The sequence below is a fragment of the Apteryx mantelli genome, chromosome 36, assembly GCF_036417845.1.
Source record: "Apteryx mantelli isolate bAptMan1 chromosome 36, bAptMan1.hap1, whole genome shotgun sequence".
Classification (NCBI taxonomy): domain Eukaryota; kingdom Metazoa; phylum Chordata; class Aves; order Apterygiformes; family Apterygidae; genus Apteryx; species Apteryx mantelli.
In genome coordinates this window covers 981,470-999,903 of record NC_090013.1, presented here as the reverse complement: position 1 = coordinate 999,903, position 18,434 = coordinate 981,470, and the positions used below count along the sequence as shown (strand labels likewise).

Sequence of the window (18,434 nt, the reverse complement as noted above, 5' to 3'; positions counted from 1 at the left end):
GGGGCTGCGGGCCCCCGCTGCGGGGCAGCGAGCAGCGGCCGTCGCCATGGCAGCGCCGCGCAGGTAGGCGGGGCCGGGCGGCGGCGCCCCGCCCCCTCGGGGCGGGGGGGAGGGGCCCCTGGGGGCGGAGGGGGCAATTGGGGGTGGCTCCCCCTCCCATGGGATATTGGGGGGGGGCAATTGAGGGTGCCCCCCCTTTTGTGCTATAGGGCAATTGGAGGTGTCCCCCATGGCCTATGGGGGGGCAGTTGGGGGTGCCCCCCCCATGGCCTATTGGGGGCAATTGAGGGTGCCCCCCCGGGCTATGGGGGGCAATTGAGGGTGCCCCCCCCAGAGATATGGAGGGGCAATCGGAGGTGCTCCCCCATGGGCTATGGGGGCAACTGGCTGTGCCCCCCCCATGGACTGTGGGGGGGCAATTGGGGGTGACCCCCTCCATGGCCTATCGGGGGCAATTGGGGGTGCCCCCCCCCCGTGCTATGGGGTGGCAATTGGAGGTGCCCCCCATGGACTATTGGGGGTGCCCCCCCCCTTTTGGGCTATGGAGCAATTGGGGGTGGCCACCCCATGGGCTTTGGGGGGGTGCCCCCTCAGAGATACGGGGGCAATTGGGGTGACCCCCCCCCATGGGCTATGGGGCAGGTGGGGGTGACCCCCGAGGCCTATGGGGGCCATTGGGGGTGCCTCCCCCCCAGAGAACTGGGGGCGCTTGGGGGTGCCCCCCCATGCTATAGGGGCAATTGGGGGTGCCCCCATCTGGGTTACGGGGCCAATTTGGGGTGACCCCCCCCCATGGCCTATGGGGGGGCAATTGGGGGTGATCCCCTGCTATAGGGGTGACTGGAAGTGCCCCCTCATGGGCTATTGGGGGTGACCCCCCCCCTTTTGTGCTATGGGGTAATTGGGGGTGACCCCCATGGGCTATGGGGGGGCAATTGAGGGTGACCCCCCTCCTGCGCTGTAGGGACAATTGGGGGTGCCCCCCCCATGGGCTTTGGGGGCAATTGGGGTGCCCCCCCTGTGCTGTGGGGGCCATTAGGGTGCCCCCTATCTGGGCTATGGGAGGGGGGCATTGGGGTGCCCCCCCACTACAGGGTGGCATTGGGGATCTGCCCCCCCCCCACAGGCCCTGGGGTCCCTCCATCTTGAGGGGGGGGCTTTAGGGTGCCCCCCCAGGCAATGGGGACCTGCCCCCCTGACTTATGGGGGGGCTACAGGGGGCTGCAGATGGGGGGGGGCTTTGGGGGGGGGCCTCTCCCCCCCAGGGTCCCCCAATTTGGGCTAGAAACGTGCCCCCCCCTTTATTTGGGGGGGGGGAGGAAATCCGGCCCCCCCCCATCACTGCCTGCCAAGAGGGTGTTGCCCCTCGTTGCCTTTTTTCCCCCGAAAATAAAGCGGTTTGGGGGAAAGGAACGGAAAAACGGGGCGGGGAAGGGGGGAGGCTTTTATCCATCCCCCCCCCCAGCCCTAATCCCCCCTCCCCAGCCACCCCCCACCCCCCCGAAACCTCCCCGGCTCCGGCAGGGCCGCGGCAGCCGCCTTCCCCTCCCTTTTCCGGGGGAAAAAAAAAAAAGATGGTTGGAGCGAACGCTCCGTCTCCGCAGCCCCTTTGTGTCCGGCTCCGCCGCCCTGGGGGGGGGGGGTCGCCCCCTCCTCGCGTTTTCCCTTAAAAAAGCCCTTAAAATATATATGGATAATAATAATAACGAGGCACGTAAATATATATGTCTCTTATCTAGGCCAGGGCTCCGCGCGGAGCCCTCCCCTGGCTCGCCGTCGCCCGCCGCCGTCGGACCGCGAGGCTTTCCCGCGTCGCCCCCGTTTCCGCCCCGTTTCCGCCCCGTTTCCGCCAGCTTCCCCGGGGCCGGCAGCCAAAAACAAAAAAAAAACACCACCCCGCCGAGCCCTCCGGAACAAGCCGCCCCCGGAAAAGGGCGCTCGGCGCCCGCCGCGTTGGGCTCGCTTCGGCCTTTTCCGCCGAGCCGGGGGCGGCGGCGGCGAGGAATCGCGGTGGTGGCGCTCGGAGTTTTTTCTCTTTTTTTTTTCCCCCTTTTTTCCCAATTATTCTTTGGCTTTTCTTCCCCGCCATGGGGCCGGTCGCTGCGTTTCGGGTTGCTCCGCTCCGCCACGGTTTTCCCGGTTCGGAAACGGGCGACGGCTGCCTTTGGGCTTCCGCTCTTGTGCCGGTCGGCCGAGAAGCGATTCCTGCAGGCCGGAGCAGAGGCCGAAGCGTCGAGGCTGCGGATGGCACCGGAGAGGGGATTCCGCCCAGCCAGATTCGCGCTGCTCCTGCACCTGCTTTTCCCCCAATTTGGGAAATCCTGTGTGGAAGGAGAAATCCACTTTTCCCTGGAAAAAAAATTCCTTGCTGGTCACTTCTCGGCGCATCCTGGTGCTCTGAAGCGGGAGAAACCTTTGCGTTCCCGTTCCTTTTTTATGCTCCAACTCCTCTTCATGCGTTAACGGTCGGGTTATCTTGCAAATTCCCTTTTTTTCTTTTTCCCCGGATTTCCCGCATCCTGCATTTGATTAAACGCAGGGACGGAAACGTCTGGGCTTTGCCGAGCCGGATGGGGAGCATCCGCATCCATTTAGCTGACTGCTCCGCCGCAAATTGCCCCTCGCACTGCAGTGAGGCTCCCGGCTGCTCCCAGCTCCCTGGACGCTGCCGAATCCCCCTCCAAGACCCTGGAGACCTCAAAAATTCCCACTCCGTCCGCTTTCCGCCATGGTCCGGCATCCTTTTCCCTTTGCGGCGGGCCAGGATTTGCCTTTCCTAACGTCGCCGGTTCGAAAGCCGCCGAGGCCCCACATCGAATACGGCGCTTAGTCAGCACCCGGCGGCTCGTTTCCGCCTCGGAATTGCGGCTTTCCCAGCTACTGGGAATTTTACACTGCAAAGGAGGGGAAAAAAAGAAAAAACAAGGCTGCGCTTTAAGCGGACGAGGATGTGGCAGGTTCCTGCTTCCCGGAGCTTTTTCACGGGGAAGGAAAAAACAAATAATCTCCCGCCCTGCCGATGAACGTCTGCGCTTTTAAATTAAAACCTCGGGATTTTATCTCAGAGCAGCAGGCCGGAGCCGTTGGGGTTGGCGCGTCCTGCTCCGTCATCACTGCGACCCTCCGAAATCCTGATCCCTCCTCCGGGGTCACTTCCGAGAAATGCCGCCGTTATTCTTTTTTTCCCTTAAAAAAAACAGTCCTGCTTAACGAGCTCTTCTGTATAATTCCGTTAATGATTTAACCGATTTAACTCCGATTTTCCCCTTTTTCGAACCAAGCATTCCAGTTAAATTTTGCCGGCTTTCAGGAAAACTGTTAACCCTTCGGCGCTGTATTTGCCGACCCGAGCTAACTCGGCTACTGCCCCGTGTGGCCTCACTTCCCTGCAGGCCATTTCGGGCCGGGTATTATGTTTTTCGGAGCGCCCCTCTCGGCCCCCACGGACAGGGGTAAAATTCCCGGCAAACTGGCTTTTCCCGGGACTCCGTGCAGTGAAGCGGCTTGTTAAAACCCGCAGGCAAACTCACCGAAGGTCCCGTTTTCACCCCAAATCCTCCGCGGCCGTCCCAAACCGCGAGGCCGCGGCGCCGTTCGTTATAACCGCTCGAATTGCCTTAATTTAGCTAAATTGGGGCAAACGAGGGGGCTGCGCTTAGAGCTGAGCCGTAAAAGGGGTCGGTTGCCCGGGCACGGTCGGATTTGGGGTTTTTTAGGGAATTTGGTTAATCCATGGGCTGGAAGCGGAGCGGCATCTGCACCTTATAGCGGAGGGCGAACATGGGGTCGTTTCTTATTTTTTAAACGTATTGGGAAGCGGTTTCGGAGAGCAACGGGTCACCGGGCCGGATCGCGGTCCGTCCGCTCGGCGGCGAAGGGAGAAGGCGGAAAACTCGTTTCCGCTTCCCGAGTCGAAAAGGCGCCGCTGCCGCTTGGCTTCCAGGTGAAGGCGCGAGCGCCCCGACTTCGCGGCCCCGGCGGCCCCGGTGCCCGGCCCGGGCCCTCCCCGCCATGGCGAGCCCGGCCGCCAGCCCCGACTCTTCCTCCCACGAAGCCCTCTCCTCCGTCAACTCGGCGCCGGCCTGCTCACCCGCTTCCGACTCGGAGAACCTCAGCCCGGATGAGCTGGAGCTGCTGGCCAAGCTGGAGGAGCAGAACAGGTGAGCGAGCGGGCGGCCAAGCCACCAGCAGCGCCGATTCCCGTTGCATTTTCCGGGGTGAAATTCCCCTCTTGGGAGGCCATGGGGTTCCCTCATTGCCCGTTGGCGCTCGGAAACCTTCGGAGAACCTCGGGCAAGCGGGCAGATGCTTGCCGGCTCTCTGGATTTTTATCGCTGTGTTATCCGCCTTTTGCTGGAAAGGATTCCCTCGGCGGCTTCGGTTTGAAGTCCGAGCAAAGCCCGTTTGGGTCCTTGGCGCTGGTTAAATCCCGCCCTCGGTTCATCCCGGATGCATCTGAATGCCGGGAAGGGAATAAAAGCAGCGGCAAGCCCGAACGGGCCGAGGATGGGGCAAAAGCGGGCAAAAAATGCGCCATCCGGCACTTGGGAGAAAAGCTGGGCTCCGTCCCTGCCGTGAACCGCTCGGATTGGGGAAGATGCGATTGCGCCTTCCCGCCGCCCTTCCTCCGGGCCGAGCAAGTCCTGCTCCGGGCTCCCGAACCGCGACACCAAGCAGAAAGCCTCAGCCCGGACATTAAACCCTTTTCACGTGCCGAAAATCAACCCCAGAATGAAAAATTCCCAGAAAACCGGGGCTGCGGTAATTGCGGCGATGGCCGCTCCACGACGGCCGTAGCGCGCCGAGCGCTTTATTGGCCGCTTGGGCGATCCGGAGCGTTAAAACGACTCGGGAGGGGAGAAAAAAAAAAGAAAATCCCTTGTTTCCACCTCCAGAGTTAAAATGTGCCTCTTTCTGGGGCGATTTCAAGCGCTCGGACCGGGAGGAGACCGAAGCTCCGCGTGGGTTTGCCCTGGGCGCCGCCGCGCTTGCGCTGTGGCTTCTCTTGAAACCCCCTTGCCGCAAATCTTAAAAAAAATCTCTAAAGTTCTTCCAGTTCTTGCAATTTTCAAAAAATGGCTCAAATTGGAAAAATGGGAATTCTTAAAAAGAAAAAAAAGGGGGGGGGGGACCAAGCACTGGGCAGCGGCGGTCGGTGGCCCCCGGGTGAAGGTGCCCACGGGGAGTTGTCCGCTGCGGTGGTGGTGGCGTCTCCCCATCTCCGGGCTCTCCGGCAGGCTCCTGGAAGCCGACTCCAAGTCCATGCGCTCCATGAACGGCTCGCGGAGGAACAGCGGCTCCTCGCTGGTCTCCAGCTCGTCGGCCTCCTCCAACCTGAGCCACCTCGAGGAGGACACGTGGATCCTCTGGGGCCGCATCGTCAACGAGTGGGACGAGTGGCGGAAGAAGAAGGAGAAGCTGCTGAAGGTGAGGCGCCGCCGGCGCGGGTTCCCCACCCGGCCTCGTGCCCCCTTCTCCGGCTCTTTCTTCGCTAGCGCCCTTTCCCGCAGGAGCTCATCCGGAAAGGGATCCCCCACCACTTCCGCGCCATCGTCTGGCAGCTTCTCTGCAGCGCCACCGACATGCCCGTCAAGAACCAGTACTCGGAGCTGCTCAAGATGTCGTCACCCTGCGAGAAGCTCATCCGCAGGGACATCGCCCGCACCTACCCCGAGCACGAGTTCTTCAAGGGGCAGGACAGCCTGGGCCAGGAGGTGCTCTTCAACGTCATGAAGGTACGAGGCCGCCCCGGCGCCCAACGGGGACCCCCGAGCTCGGCGCGGAACGGCTCCGGCCTTTCCCAGGCCACCTCATCCCACCCCAGATCCTCCAGTTTCCTCCGCCATCCCCGCGCGGCTCCGGCGCGAGACAGGGCCGTTGCTGCCCGGCCGCACTCGCTGCCGTGATGCTGTAAACCCCCAATCTCTCCCTTTTCCACCCCGTTAAAACCATGGGATGAAGGAAATTCCAGTTAGGGCAGTGGAAGTGAAGAAATGAACCACCGTTTTCCCCCAAAAAGGGCTTTTTGCGGATATTAATGTTAAAAGCTCCCCGTTTTCTCCGGGGGTTTTGCAGCCTCGCGCCTTGGGAGCGGGTAAAAACCCACTGTTCCCTGGCGAGCGGCGCAAACACTCCTGGAGCCAGCAACGGTCCATCCCAGGCCGGGCTTTTCCCACCAGGTTTTCCTCCGTCGGGAGGAACTGGATGGTCGGTCGCGAGCTTTTGCGGTCGAAAGGAAAACCGGCAGTAAAAGCAAACGTAGGGGAGCGCCGTCGACCTTAAGAAATAAAATAAAATAAAATAAAATAAAATAAAATAAAATAAAATAAAATAAAAAGCCGCTGGGCGCCCCGTGGTCCCTGGCTCCCGCTCAGCCGCTCTTCTCTTCCCTTTCAGGCTTATTCCCTGGTGGACCGGGAGGTTGGATACTGCCAGGGCAGCGCCTTCATCGTGGGATTGCTGCTCATGCAGGTGGGTGCCGTGCAGCTCCCGGCTCCTTTCCCAGCCGGAGGAAAGCCGGGGCGGGCGCGGCGGCTTTGGGACGCCGCCGGGGGCTGTTTTGACGCTGTCTCGGTCGGCCGGCAGATGCCCGAGGAGGAGGCTTTCTGCGTGTTCGTGCGGCTGATGCAGGAATACCGCTTGCGGGAGCTCTTCAAGCCCAGCATGGCCGAGCTGGGGCTCTGCATCTACCAGTTCGAGTACATGCTGCAGGTAAACGCCGGCCCCGACCTCCGAACCGCCCCGGGATAAAGCCGGAGGGGATGGGGGAGGGAAAAAGGTGACCTGCGGATGGAGAGAAACCGCAACGCCGCGCCGGCTCGCGGCCGGATAAAACCGATAAGACGTTTTTCCCTCCCTCCACCCGGTTTCTCTGCCGCTTGCAGGAGCAGTTGCCGGAGCTGAACATCCACTTCCGTTCGCAGAGCTTCCTCACCTCCATGTACGCCTCGTCCTGGTTCCTCACCCTCTTCCTCACCACCTTCCCCTTGCCAGTGGCCACGCGGGTCTTCGACATCTTCATGTACGAGGTAACGGGGGCCGCGGCAGCGAGGGCTTCCCGGGGGGGGCGCGACAGAGCCCGATGCGGCACCGCGGTCCCGCTCGAGAAGAGGAAATGCGGGATTTTTCCCCCCCCGCCACCGTCTCGAAACGTGGCGAAAAGCCGCGGCGGTTTAGCCGGCCAGCGGGGGAAACGGGAGGCTCCCGAACTCGCGCCCGGCTCGCGCCGCAGGGGCCGGCGCGGGTGCGAACGGGCGCTCGAGCCTTCCCCCCCCCTCCTCTTCTCCGCGCGCCTCGTTGCAGGGGCTGGAGATCATCTTCCGCGTGGGCATGGCCCTCCTGCAGTTCAACCAGGCCGAGCTGATCCAGCTGGACATGGAGGGCATGTCGCAGGTGAGAGCCCGCAGCCGGCCGGGCGGCGGCACGGGGATGCGCAGCCCCAGCGGCCGGGCTTCACCCTCGCCGTCGCCTCCGCAGTACTTCCAGAAGGTCATTCCGCACCAGTTCGACAGCTGCCCCGACAAGCTCATCCTGAAAGCCTACCAGGTCAAATACAACCCCAAAAAGATGAAGCGGTGAGTCGGTTTTTTTCCCCACGCGGTTTTTGCCCTCTCCGCCGCGCCGGGGGGGGACAGCGGAGGGGTTGGATCCGCTGCGGAGGGGCGACGCTTCTCCTCCCCGTGTCCACCGCAGGCTGGAGAAGGAGTACGCCGCCATCAAGAACAAGGAGATGGAGGAGCAGATCGAGATCAAGGTAAGGGCTCTCTCCTCCTGCGTGACCGCCGCGGTGCTGCCGCCGTTCCCCAGCTGATTTCTCCCCTCTTTCTCCCTCCGCAGCGGCTCCGGACCGAGAACCGCCTGCTGAAGCAGCGGATCGAGACGCTGGAGAAGGTGAGGGCCCCGGCGCATCCCCAGGGTTGCCGCTCGCCTGCCGGACCCACCGGCGAAGGGGGATCAGGGGCCGTTTGGCGGCAGCCGCGAAGGCGCCGAGCCCACTTGGAAAAGGGTCTCCCCCGAATTGCATGGGATTTGGGTCCCTTTTTTTGGTTTTGGTTTGCTTTTTCGTTGCTGGTTTTCTCCCGCCTGGGGGCAGCCCTGGCGCCGGGGATTTTTGTGCCGCGGCGGCGCCGCGAACGGCCTCCGTCGCTCCTTCCCAGCAACTCTTCCAAGCCCAACTCTTAAACGCGGACCTAGCTAAAAGGCGCGCGTCGAGGAAGGCGACCCGGACTAAACGCCGCGAGCGCGTTGTCCGGGTAGAGCAAGGGCCGGGCCGGCCAAGCCGCTGCCGTCCTCTCTGCCGGGGCTGTCGGGTTCTTCTCTCCGCCTCGGCTTCGCTCTCTTCTTTTGCTTCTAGCTGTAGCGGGGAGCCACTTGTGTGACGATCTCGTTACGTGTCGTTCTCTTTCTCTTTCCTCCCTCCGTCTTTCCTTCCCTGTGGGGCTGCCCCGTAGGAGAGCGCTGCCTTGGCAGACAGGCTCATCCAGGTATCGTAACGCCGTTCTTTCCCTCTCCGCTCGCTTTGCCCTTCCGCTTCGCTCCAGCCCGGAAAGCTGCTGCCGCTTTTCCGCGACGCTCGTTTTTTTGTTGTTTTTTTTTTATCTCGCTTCCCCCGCGGGAAGCGGGCGCCCGCTCTCCCCGCCCCCGGGGGGGCTGGCGGTGACGGGCGCGTGTCCCCTCTCGGTGGCAGGGCCAGGTGACGCGAGCGCAGGAGGCGGAGGAGAACTACATCATCAAGCGGGAGCTGGCGGTGGTGAAGCAGCAGTGCAGCTCGGCCACGGAGAACCTGCAGCGAGCCCAGAGCACCATCCGCGAGCTGCAGGACCAGCAGGTCGGTCCGCGGGTGCCTGAACCCCTTTCCCCCGGTTGTCCCTTCCCCTCCACCGTCCGCTTGGGGACGTGCCGTGAGCTTCCCGTCGTGGTGCCGCTGCCTGACGCCCGCTCGCCTCCTTGCTCTCGTAGGGCAACCCACGCTTCACGGAGGAGTTCGTCACCCACCTGGAAACGGAGCTGGAGCAGTCGCGGCTGCGGGAGACCGAAACCCTCGGCGCCCTCAAAGAGATGCAGGACAAAGTGCTGGACATGGAGAAGGTAGCGGGGCAAGGGAGCAGGGTTTCACCCGAGCGTCGGCGTTTTGGGGGTCTCCCATGAGCGTTGGAGTCCTGGATCTCTTGTCCTGGTGTCCCCCATCTTGGGGATCTCCGGTGTTTTGGAGATCTCTTGTCCTGGTGTCCCCCATCTTGGGGATCTCTGGCAATTCAGGGGTCTCCCATGAGTGTTGGCATCTCGGGGGTCTTCCATCCTGGTGTCCTGTGAGCTTCGGTGTCTTGGGGCTCTCCCACCCGGCGTCGCAGGGGTCTCCTGCCTGGCATCACCCGAACGTTGGGGTCTCAGGGCTCTCCCACCCGGTGTCCCACAAGCGTCCCCCGCTGTGGGGTGCCCACACTGACACCACTGCTCCTCTCTTGCCCGCAGAGAAACAGCCTGCTCCCGGACGAGAACAACGTGGCCCGCTTGCAGGAGGAGCTCAAGGCGCTGAAGGTGCGTGAGGCCGAGGCCGTGAAGTCGCTGAAGGAGCTGCAGCAGCAGGTCAAGGACCTCAACGACACCTGGCAGGTAAGGCCAGGCCCTGGGGCCACTGCTGCTCGCCCCGGCCACCTCGGCCCTCGCCCGGACGCCTGGGTCCTTTCCGCCCTAGGCTCAGCTGGCACGGGCCAGCGGGCGCTGGAAGGACTCGCCCCGCAAGAACAACATCAACGAGCTGCAGGACGAGCTGATGACGGCGCGCCTGCGGGAGACGCAGGCCCAGGCCGAGCTGCGCGAGCTGCGGCAGCGGGTGGTGGAGCTGGAAACCCAGGTGAGGGGCTTCCCGGGCCGAGGACGGCGTCGCGAAAGCAGAGCGAGACCCCCCCCCCCCCCCAACCAGGGATGGTCAAGGATGGGGGCGCGGGGCGAAGCCGAGGGCGCGGAGCACCCGTGAGCGCTGTGGGGAGGTCCCTGGGCCACCTGCCGACCGTCCCCCGGCGCCCACAGGACCAGATCCACAGCAACCTGCTGAACCGGACGGAGCAGGAGTGCGCGGGGCTGCAGGAGAAGCTGCAGTACGTCACGGCCCAGAACAAGGGGCTCCAGACCCAGCTGAGCGAGACCAAGCGCAAGCACGCCGAGTCCGAGTGCAAGGTGGGCCGGGGGGCCACCCCATGTCCCTTCCAACAGGATCTCAGTGCCCTGCCCAAGGATGACCCCATGTCCCCTCGGATGGGGTCCTGATGTCCCACCCAAGGGCGAGTCAACGTCCCCTCTGATGGGGTCCCAACGCTCAACTCAAGGAGAATGTCCCCTTCGATGGGATCCCAACACCCTGCCAAGCATGACCCAGTGTCCCCTCCAATGCAGTCCCGATGTCCCTTCCGATGGGGTCCTGATGTCCCACCCAAGGGTGAGCCAACGTGCCCTCTGATGGGGTCCCAACACCCAGCTCAAGGGTGAAACAATGTCCCCTCCAATGGAGTCCTGATGTCCCCTCCAAGAGGGTCCCAACACCCTGTACAAGGACGACCCAATATCCCCTCTGATGGGGTCCCGATGTCCCCTCTGATGGGGTCCCAGCATCCCCTCCAACAGGGTCCCAACGCCCTGCCCAAGGGCAAGTCAATGTCCCCTCTGATGGGGTGCTAGAGCCCTGCCCAAGGATGATCCAATGTCCCCTCTGAAGAGGTCCCATCACCCCTCACATGGTGTCCTGAAGTCCCCTCCAATGAGGTCCCAACACGTTTTCCAAGGGCAACCCCATGTTCCTTCCAACGGGATCCCCATGTCCCCTCCAACGGGGTCCCAACCTCCCCCTCCAACTGGGTCCCATGGTGCCTCACAATGGGGTCTCTTCACCCATTCGATGGTGTCCTGACATCCCTTCTGATGGGATCCCAATGTCCGCTCCAATGGGATCCCAACATCCCACCCAAGGGCGAGCCAATGTCCCTTCTGATGGGGTCCCCACAGCCCCCCAAGGAGGACCCTGACATCCTTCTCTCCTGGTGGGGAGCTCCAGGGAGCAACAGTTTTGGGGTGGGTGGGTGGGAGGTGGGCTACAGCGACGTCCCAGCAAAGCGGGGCTGCTCGCGGGGTGGCCCCCAACGTCCCCAACGTCCCTGGCAGAGCAAGGAGGAGGTGATGGCGGTGCGGCTGCGCGAGGCTGACAGCATGGCGGCGGTGGCTGAGATGCGGCAGCGCATTGCCGAGCTGGAGATCCAGGTGAGGGCCGGGCAGGGGACGGGGACGCGGGGGACGGCCACTGTCGGGGACGGCCACCACGGGGTGCTCACCCCTGGCCCCATGTCCCCGCAGAGGGAAGAGGGCATGATCCAGGGCCAGCTCAACAACTCGGACGCCTCGCAGTACATCCGCGAGCTCAAGGACCACATCGATGAGCTCAAGGCTGAGGTAAGGCCCTGGCTGGGCCCTTCCTGAGCACCCATGGGTGCTCTCAGGCACCCGTGTGCATCCACAGGTACCTTTGAGTGCCCATGTGCACTCATGGGCACCCACAGATACTCTTGGGCACCTGTGGGCACCCATGGGCACCACTGGGCACCTCCAGACATCCAGAGGTACACACGAGCACCCACAGACACCATTGGGTACCCGTGGGCACCCACAGATGCCCGTGGACACCCACAGGCACCCTCGGGCACCCCTAGGCACCCTGTGGGCACCCATGGGCATCCCTGGGCACCCTCAGGCACCTATGAGAACCCTCTAGGACCCATGAACACCCCAGGCCATCCATGGGCATCCTGGGACACCTGTGAGCATCCCCAGCACCCTTGGGGACTCACAGGACACCTTTGGGGACACAGTGGGGACACAGCCAGGGCCAGTCCCAAGTATCCCTAAGCCTTGGCACAACTGGGGCCAGTCCCCACTGTCCCCAAATGGGACCATGCTGCGGGTGGGCACCGTTGGCGATATCCCCCAGGGCCATGTGGCACGACGTTGTCCCCTGTCCCCATGTCCCAGCCTATGTCTCCACATCCCTGTGCCTGTCCCCATGTCCATGTCCCCCATCCAACGTCCTTATGCTGTCCCTTGTCTGTCCCGTGCCCCTGTCCCCCATCCCATGTCCTTGTGCCTGTGTCCCATGTCCCCTGTCCACTGTCTCATGTCCCTGTCCCCAATTCCATGTCCATGTCCCCATCCCACATCCCCATGCCTGTCCTATATCCCATCCCATGTCCCCGTCACCATGCAATATCTCTGTGCCCATGTCCCCATGCCTGTCCTGTGTCCCTGTACCTATCGCCTATGCCATGTCCCCATGCCTTCCCCATGTCACTCTGCCATGTCCCATGTCCCCATGCTTTTCCCTATCCCCATGGCCCCGTGCCATGTCCCTGTGCCTGTCCCATGTCCACTCTCCCCATGTCTGTGCCTTGTCCCCTGTCCCCATATCCTCATGCCTGTCCCATGTGCCCTATCCCCATGTCATTGTGACTGTTCCATGTCTCTATGCCTGTGCCATGTCCCTTGTGCCATGTCCCCATGCCTGTCCCATGTCCCCTGTCCCGTATCCCCTGTCCACATGTTTCTGTCCCATGTCCCCTATCCCATATCGCCTGTCCTCCTGCGGCTGTCCCCCATCCCCTGGGCCATGTCCCTGTGCCTGTCCCCTATCCACCATCCTGTATCCCCAACTCCTGTGTCCTTGTGCCTGTTCCCTGTCCCCATGCCTGTCCCACGTCCCCTGTCCCCACGCGTGTCCCCGCAGATCCGGCTGCTGAAGGGCCCCAAGGCCTTCGGCGAGGCGCTGGGCTTCGACAGCATCCACATCGTGCGGCACCTGGCGGACGAGGACTCGCTGGCCTCGTCGGACGAGGAGCTGGCGCCGGCGCCCTTCGCCCTGCCGCCCCGCGGCTTCCTGCGCCCCGCCGCCCACGCCAAGGAGAGCTCGGGCAGCACCGACAGCGAGGCCGAGGAGCCCCAGGCGCCCGCCGGCCCCCGCGCCGGCCCCCTGGCCCGCTGACGCGCCAGGGAACCGGTCACGGGCCGGGGACGAGCCGTGCGCCGAGACGAGCCGCGCGCCGGGGTGAGCTGTGCCGGGACAAGCCATGTGCCGGGGTGGCCGTGCACCGGGGACAGGCCCCCGTGCCGGCCTCCATGTTGGCGGGGGGCGAACTCACGCACTGATGGCAGCGGTGAAGCCGTGCTCCAACACTGGGGTTGGAGCCGTGGTCCAAAGCTAAGGTTGAACCCATGCTCCAACACTAAGGTTGAACCCATGCTCCAACGCTGGGGGTTGAACCCATCTTCTACCTGGGGTCGAACCCATGCTCTTCCTGGGGTTGACCCCCCATGCTCTAACTTTGGGATTGACCCCACGCTCTAACATTTGGGGTTGAACCCACGTGCTAACGTTGGGGTCAAACCCATGCGCTGCCTGGGGGTGGACCCACACTCCAACGCTGGGGTTAAACCCATGCACCAGCTGGGGTGGAACTCCTGCTCTAACATTGGGGGTTGACCCCTGTGCTCTGCCTGGTGTCGAACCCACGCTCTTAATATTGGGTTGAACCCGCGCACCTGCTGGGGTTGGACCCACGTGCCAACATTGGGGTTGGACCCACAGACCAGCTGGGGTTGACCCCCACACTCCAACATTGGGGTTGAACCCATGCACTGCCTGGGGTTGAACCCATTCTCCAGCATCAGGGGTCAAACCTATGCTCAGGCTGGGGTTGAACCCTCACTAATGTTGGGGTTGAACCAAGGCACCAGCTGAGCTTGGACCCATGTGCCAACGCTGGGGTTGATCCCACACACTAACACTTGGGGGGGGGGGGGGTCAAACCTATGTTGTGACTGGGGTTGAAGCACTTATCCAACATTGGGGTTGAACCCACACTCTAACATTGGGTTTGAACCTCTGTCATGACTGGAGTTGAACCCCCCTTCTCCAATGTTGAGGGTTGAACCCACTCTCTAACATTGGGATTGAACCCAAGCACCAGCTGGAGTTGACCCCACACACTAATATTTGGGTTGAACCCAAGCTCTAACATTGGGGTTGAAACCATGCACTGGTTGGGGGTGGACCCATACTGTAACGCTGGGGTCAAACCCCACACGCGAACATGCAAGTTGGTGCCACATTCAACACTGGGGTCAAAATCGTGCACTGCCTGGGGTTGAACCCATTCGCCAACATCAGGGTTGAACCCATGTTCTGGCTAGGGTTGAACTCACGTTCTGACATTGGGGTTGAACCAAGGCACCTGCTGGGCTTGGACCCACGCGCCAATGTTGGGCTTGGACCCAAAGATCGGCTGGAGTTGACCCCACGCTCCAATACTGGGGTCAAACCCATGCTCTGGCTGGGGTTGAACCCATTCTCCAACATCAGGGTTCAACCCAGGCTCCAACATTGGGGTTGACCCCAGGCTCCAACGTTGGCATGAAGCCACACTCTACAATTGGGGCTGAACCCATGGGCAAGCTGAGGTTGACCCCAGATTCCAACGTGGTTGAACCCTGGGATGTGGTGGGACTCCGGGATGTGGTCACATCCCCAGCGGGGCTTGAACCCTGGACATCATTGGACCCCGAGATGCAGCCCGGTCCCAGGACATGATCAGACCCAGGACACAGCCTGACCCCAAGTGTGGTGGACATGGCCCAACCTGGACAGGGTCCAACCCCAGCTGCAGCTTGACCTCGGACACAGTCAGAGCCCAGGATGTGGCTGGACCCTGGACACAGCCGGGTCCCCCTGGACGCAACCAGATGCTGGATGCAACCAGCTCCCCGGACCGGTCAGACCCTGGACACAGCTGGACCTGGGACGTGGCCAGATCCTTGGCGGTGGCTCAACCCCGGCATGACCCAACACTTGGCCATGACCAGATGCCGTGACACAGCCGGACCTTGGGACACAGCTCAGCCTTGGACACAGATGGACCCCCAGGACGTGGCGAGAACTGGGACACGCCGGGACCCTGGACGTGGTCGGACCTGGGACGAAGGCGCCACCGGGGCCCCCCCAGCGCCAGGTCCGCCCCAGACTCGCCCCCCGCACGCGGGTCCGTCCCCGTCCCCATCGTGGCCGCGTCCCCCCCACTCCCGCCACCGCGGTTCAGCCCCTGTACAGTGAAATACAGACTCGAACCTGGGGCCGCGCTGTGGCCCCCCAAAAGACCCTCTGGACCCCCATAACGTCCAGGGATGTCCCCAGGGCCCCCCCAAACCTCCCTGCCCCCCGGGACCCCCAAAACCTCCCTTGGGGCCCCCCCCAAAACTTCTACCCCTTCCCCAGGATGCTCCAAACCCCCCCAGGAGCCCCCATGATCCCCAAAATCCCTCTTGGGTCTCCCCCAAACCTCCCCCCCCCGGGATCCCCAAAACCTCCTGCCCCCCCCCAGAGCACCCCCAAAAAAACCACTCAGGTCTCAGCAGCACCTTTATATGCCCCAGAATGGGGGGGGGGGTGATTGGAGGGGTCCTGGGTGTTCGGGGGGCTCCCAGGAGGGGCCCAGGCGTTCGGGGCTCAGGCTCTTGCTGGGGGGGTCCCGGTCCCACCTGACGGCTGCTTCGGGTCTGGGGTCCTGGGCTGGGGGTGCAGGGGGGGGCAGAGGGGCACCCAGTGGCCCCCAATGTCCCCCCAGTGCCCCCCAATACTTCCTAGTGACCCCCCCAAAGTGTCCCCAGCACCCCCCCATGTTCCCAGTAACCCCCCCCACACAGCCCCCAGTCTTCCCAGTGCCCCCCCAAAGCATCCCCAGGGTCCCCCCCCATGTTCTCAGTGCCCCCCAAATGCCCCCCCCCAGGGACCTCCCTGTGTCCCCCCAGTGCTCCCAGTATCCCCCATGATGCTCCCAGGGCCACTCTCAGTGTCCCCCAGTGCTCCCAGTAACCTCCCAGCATCCCCCCAATGCTCCCAGTGCCCCCCCCAGCGTCCCTCCCAGTGCCCCTAGTGCTCCCAGGGTCCCCCCCAGTGCCCCCCAAAGGCCCCCCAGTAACCTCCCAGCATCCCCCAGCCCCCCCCCAGTAACCTCCCAGTGCTCCCCAAATGCCTCCCAGTGCCCCATACCTGGCTCCCGCGGGGGCGGGGGGTGGCGCCGGGGCCGGGGGGCGCCGGGGGGGACCGAGGTGCTGGGGGAGATTGGGGGGGGGTCAGACGGGGGGGCAGGATTGGGAGGGAAGGTTGGGGGGGCAGGAGGTTTGGGGGGAGCTTTAGGGATTTGGGGGGAGGACTGAGGGTTTTGGGGGGGTCCAGTTTGGGGGGGCAGGAAGTTTTGAGGGGTTTTGGGGGGGGTCCAGGCTGGGGGGGGGTTTGAAGATATTGGCGTTTTAGGTTTTTGGAGGGGGTGGCAGGTTTGGGGGGGCGGGGGAGCCTGGGGGGGGCTTGGGGGTGAGAGTTTTGGGGGGAATTGGGGGGGTTGAAGGGTTTGGGCTTTTGTGGGGGGGTTGGGGGCAGGTTGGAGTAGTTGGGGGGGTTGGATGGGGTGAGATTTGGGGGGATTTGGGGAGGGTTGAGGGATTTGGGAGGGTTGGGGGAGGATCGGGGGTTTTGGGGGGGGGTCGGGGGGGGTTCAGGGTCCCACCTGTGCGCACGTGGACGAGCCAGAGCCCCCCCGCGAGCGCCGCCCCCACCACGAAGGCCCCGAAGGCGACGGCGGCGACAGCGGCGGGGGGCACCGGGGGGGCTGCGGCGGCAGGCGGGGCCCAGGCGTCCGGGAGGCACCAGGCATCCAGGGGGGACCCAGGCGTGCAGGAAGGGGACCAAGGCATCACTGGGGGACCCAGGTGTCCCCGTACCCCTCCTTCCCCCCCCCCCGCAAAGGGCCCAGGCGTCCCAGTGCCCCCTCCCCTCCCTCCCCCCTCCCCCCGAGGGTCCCAGGCGTCCAGGGAGGGGACCCAGGTGTCCGGGGGGCCCAGGCGTCCGGGAGCCCAGGCATCCCGGTGCCCCCTCCTTCCCCCCCCCCACGGGGACCAGGCGTCCCGGTGCCCCCTCCCTTTCCCTCCCTCCCCCGGGGGCCCAGGCGTCCGGGCACTCACCCACGGGGGGCGCCGGTCTCTCCCGGGCCGGGGGCGGCTCCGGGCGGCGGAGGCCGGGGGGGGGCGCGGGCGCGGGCCCGGGGGGGGCGCCTGGGGGCAGCGGTGAGGAGCCGGGGGGGCACCGGGGGGGGCCCGTTGGGCTCCCGGTTAGGTTCCGGTTGGGGTTCAGGGGTCCCGAGGGGGTATCCCGGGGGGTCCCGGTTGGGCCCCGGGGGGGTCCCGGTGCCGCACCTGGGGCAGCAGCGGGGCCGAGGGTCACCACGATGGGGCGGGAGACGGTGCGGAGCCACCGGCCGGCACCGGGCTCGGGCTCCGGGTCCTCGCCGGCGTCGCCGTCCCGCGCGGGGGGGGGACACGGCTCCGGTCGGCACTGCGGGGCCGTCAGCAGCGCCCGGGATCCACCCGGGACCCCCCGAGACCCCCCCGGGACCGGGACCCCACTCCAGTTCCCCCCCCGGTCGCGGTCCCTCCCGGTTACCCCCCCCTCGGGGCGCCCCCCGGTCCCGGTTTCCCCTGGTTCTCCCCTCCCTGTCCCGGCCCCGACCCCCCCCCCTCAGGTCCCTGTCCCGGTTCCCCTTCCGCCCCCCGGTTCCTCTCCCGGTCCCGGTTCCCCCCCTCCGGTCCCGACCCCCCCCACAACTCTTCCCGGTTCTCATCCGGTCCCAGTCCTCCCCCGTCCCGGTTCCCCCCGTCACATGCCCTCACCCCGGTGCCAGTTCCCCCACCCCACCCCAGTCCCGGTGCCCGGTCCCGGTCCCGCCCTACAGGTTCTCCCCCCCCTTCCCGGTGCCCGGTCCCGGTCCCGCCCTCCCGGTCCCGGTGCCCTCCCCCGCCCCCGTCCCGGTGCCCGGTCCCGGTCCCGCCCTACAGGTTCTCCCCCCCCTTCCCGGTGCCCGTCCCGGTGCCCTCCCCCGGTCCCGGTCCCGCCCTCCCGGTCCCGGTCCCGGTTCCCCCCCCGCCCTGGTGCCCGGTCCCGGTGCCCCCCGGTGCCGGTACCGGCGGGAGGGCGCTGCGCGGCGGCGCCCCGCGGCGGCGGCACAGCGCCAGGCGGCAGTGCAGGAACTGCAGCGGCTCCCGGTAGCGCGGGCGCAGGCGGAAGGAGAGGCGCTGCCGCGCGCCGCCCCGCCGCGCCACCGCCGCCGCCAGCGCCGCCTCGGCGCCCGCCGCCGCCGCCGCGCACCCGCCGCGCACCACCACGAAGGCCGAGGCCGGCGATGGCGCCGAGCGCGGCGACACGAAGCACAGGCGCAGCGAGAAGCCCAGCCCCGGCGCCGCCCCCGACAGCGACACCTGCGGCGCCGCCCCGTCACCGCCGCCGCCGCCGGCCACCGGCCACCGCAGCGGGGACCGGGGGAACTGCGGCGCGGGCGGGCGCAGGGACCCAGGGG

General features: G+C 65.1%; 1 protein-coding gene across 2 annotated transcripts; it reads left to right on the top strand.

The window, feature by feature from the left end:
* Position 1: 1 nt before the first annotated feature.
* EVI5L (ecotropic viral integration site 5 like) lies at positions 2-13,831 on the top strand. 2 transcript variants are annotated; one of them, XM_067314668.1, is made up of 19 exons: positions 2-63; positions 3,944-4,160; positions 5,238-5,427; positions 5,511-5,735; positions 6,397-6,471; positions 6,586-6,711; positions 6,924-7,028; positions 7,303-7,392; positions 7,477-7,574; positions 7,693-7,753; positions 7,837-7,890; positions 8,687-8,827; positions 8,959-9,087; positions 9,472-9,612; positions 9,695-9,853; positions 10,030-10,176; positions 11,155-11,250; positions 11,344-11,439; positions 12,764-13,831. In XM_067314668.1, exons 2-19 carry the CDS (start codon positions 4,012-4,014, stop codon positions 13,016-13,018), a joined length of 2,337 nt encoding a protein of 778 aa, XP_067170769.1. In that variant the 5' UTR covers positions 2-63; positions 3,944-4,011; the 3' UTR covers positions 13,019-13,831. The 2 variants fall into 2 exon arrangements, with proteins under 2 accessions (XP_067170769.1, XP_067170768.1); XM_067314667.1 differs by having other exon boundaries at positions 6,885-7,028.
* The last annotated feature ends 4,603 nt before the right edge of the window (positions 13,832-18,434 follow it).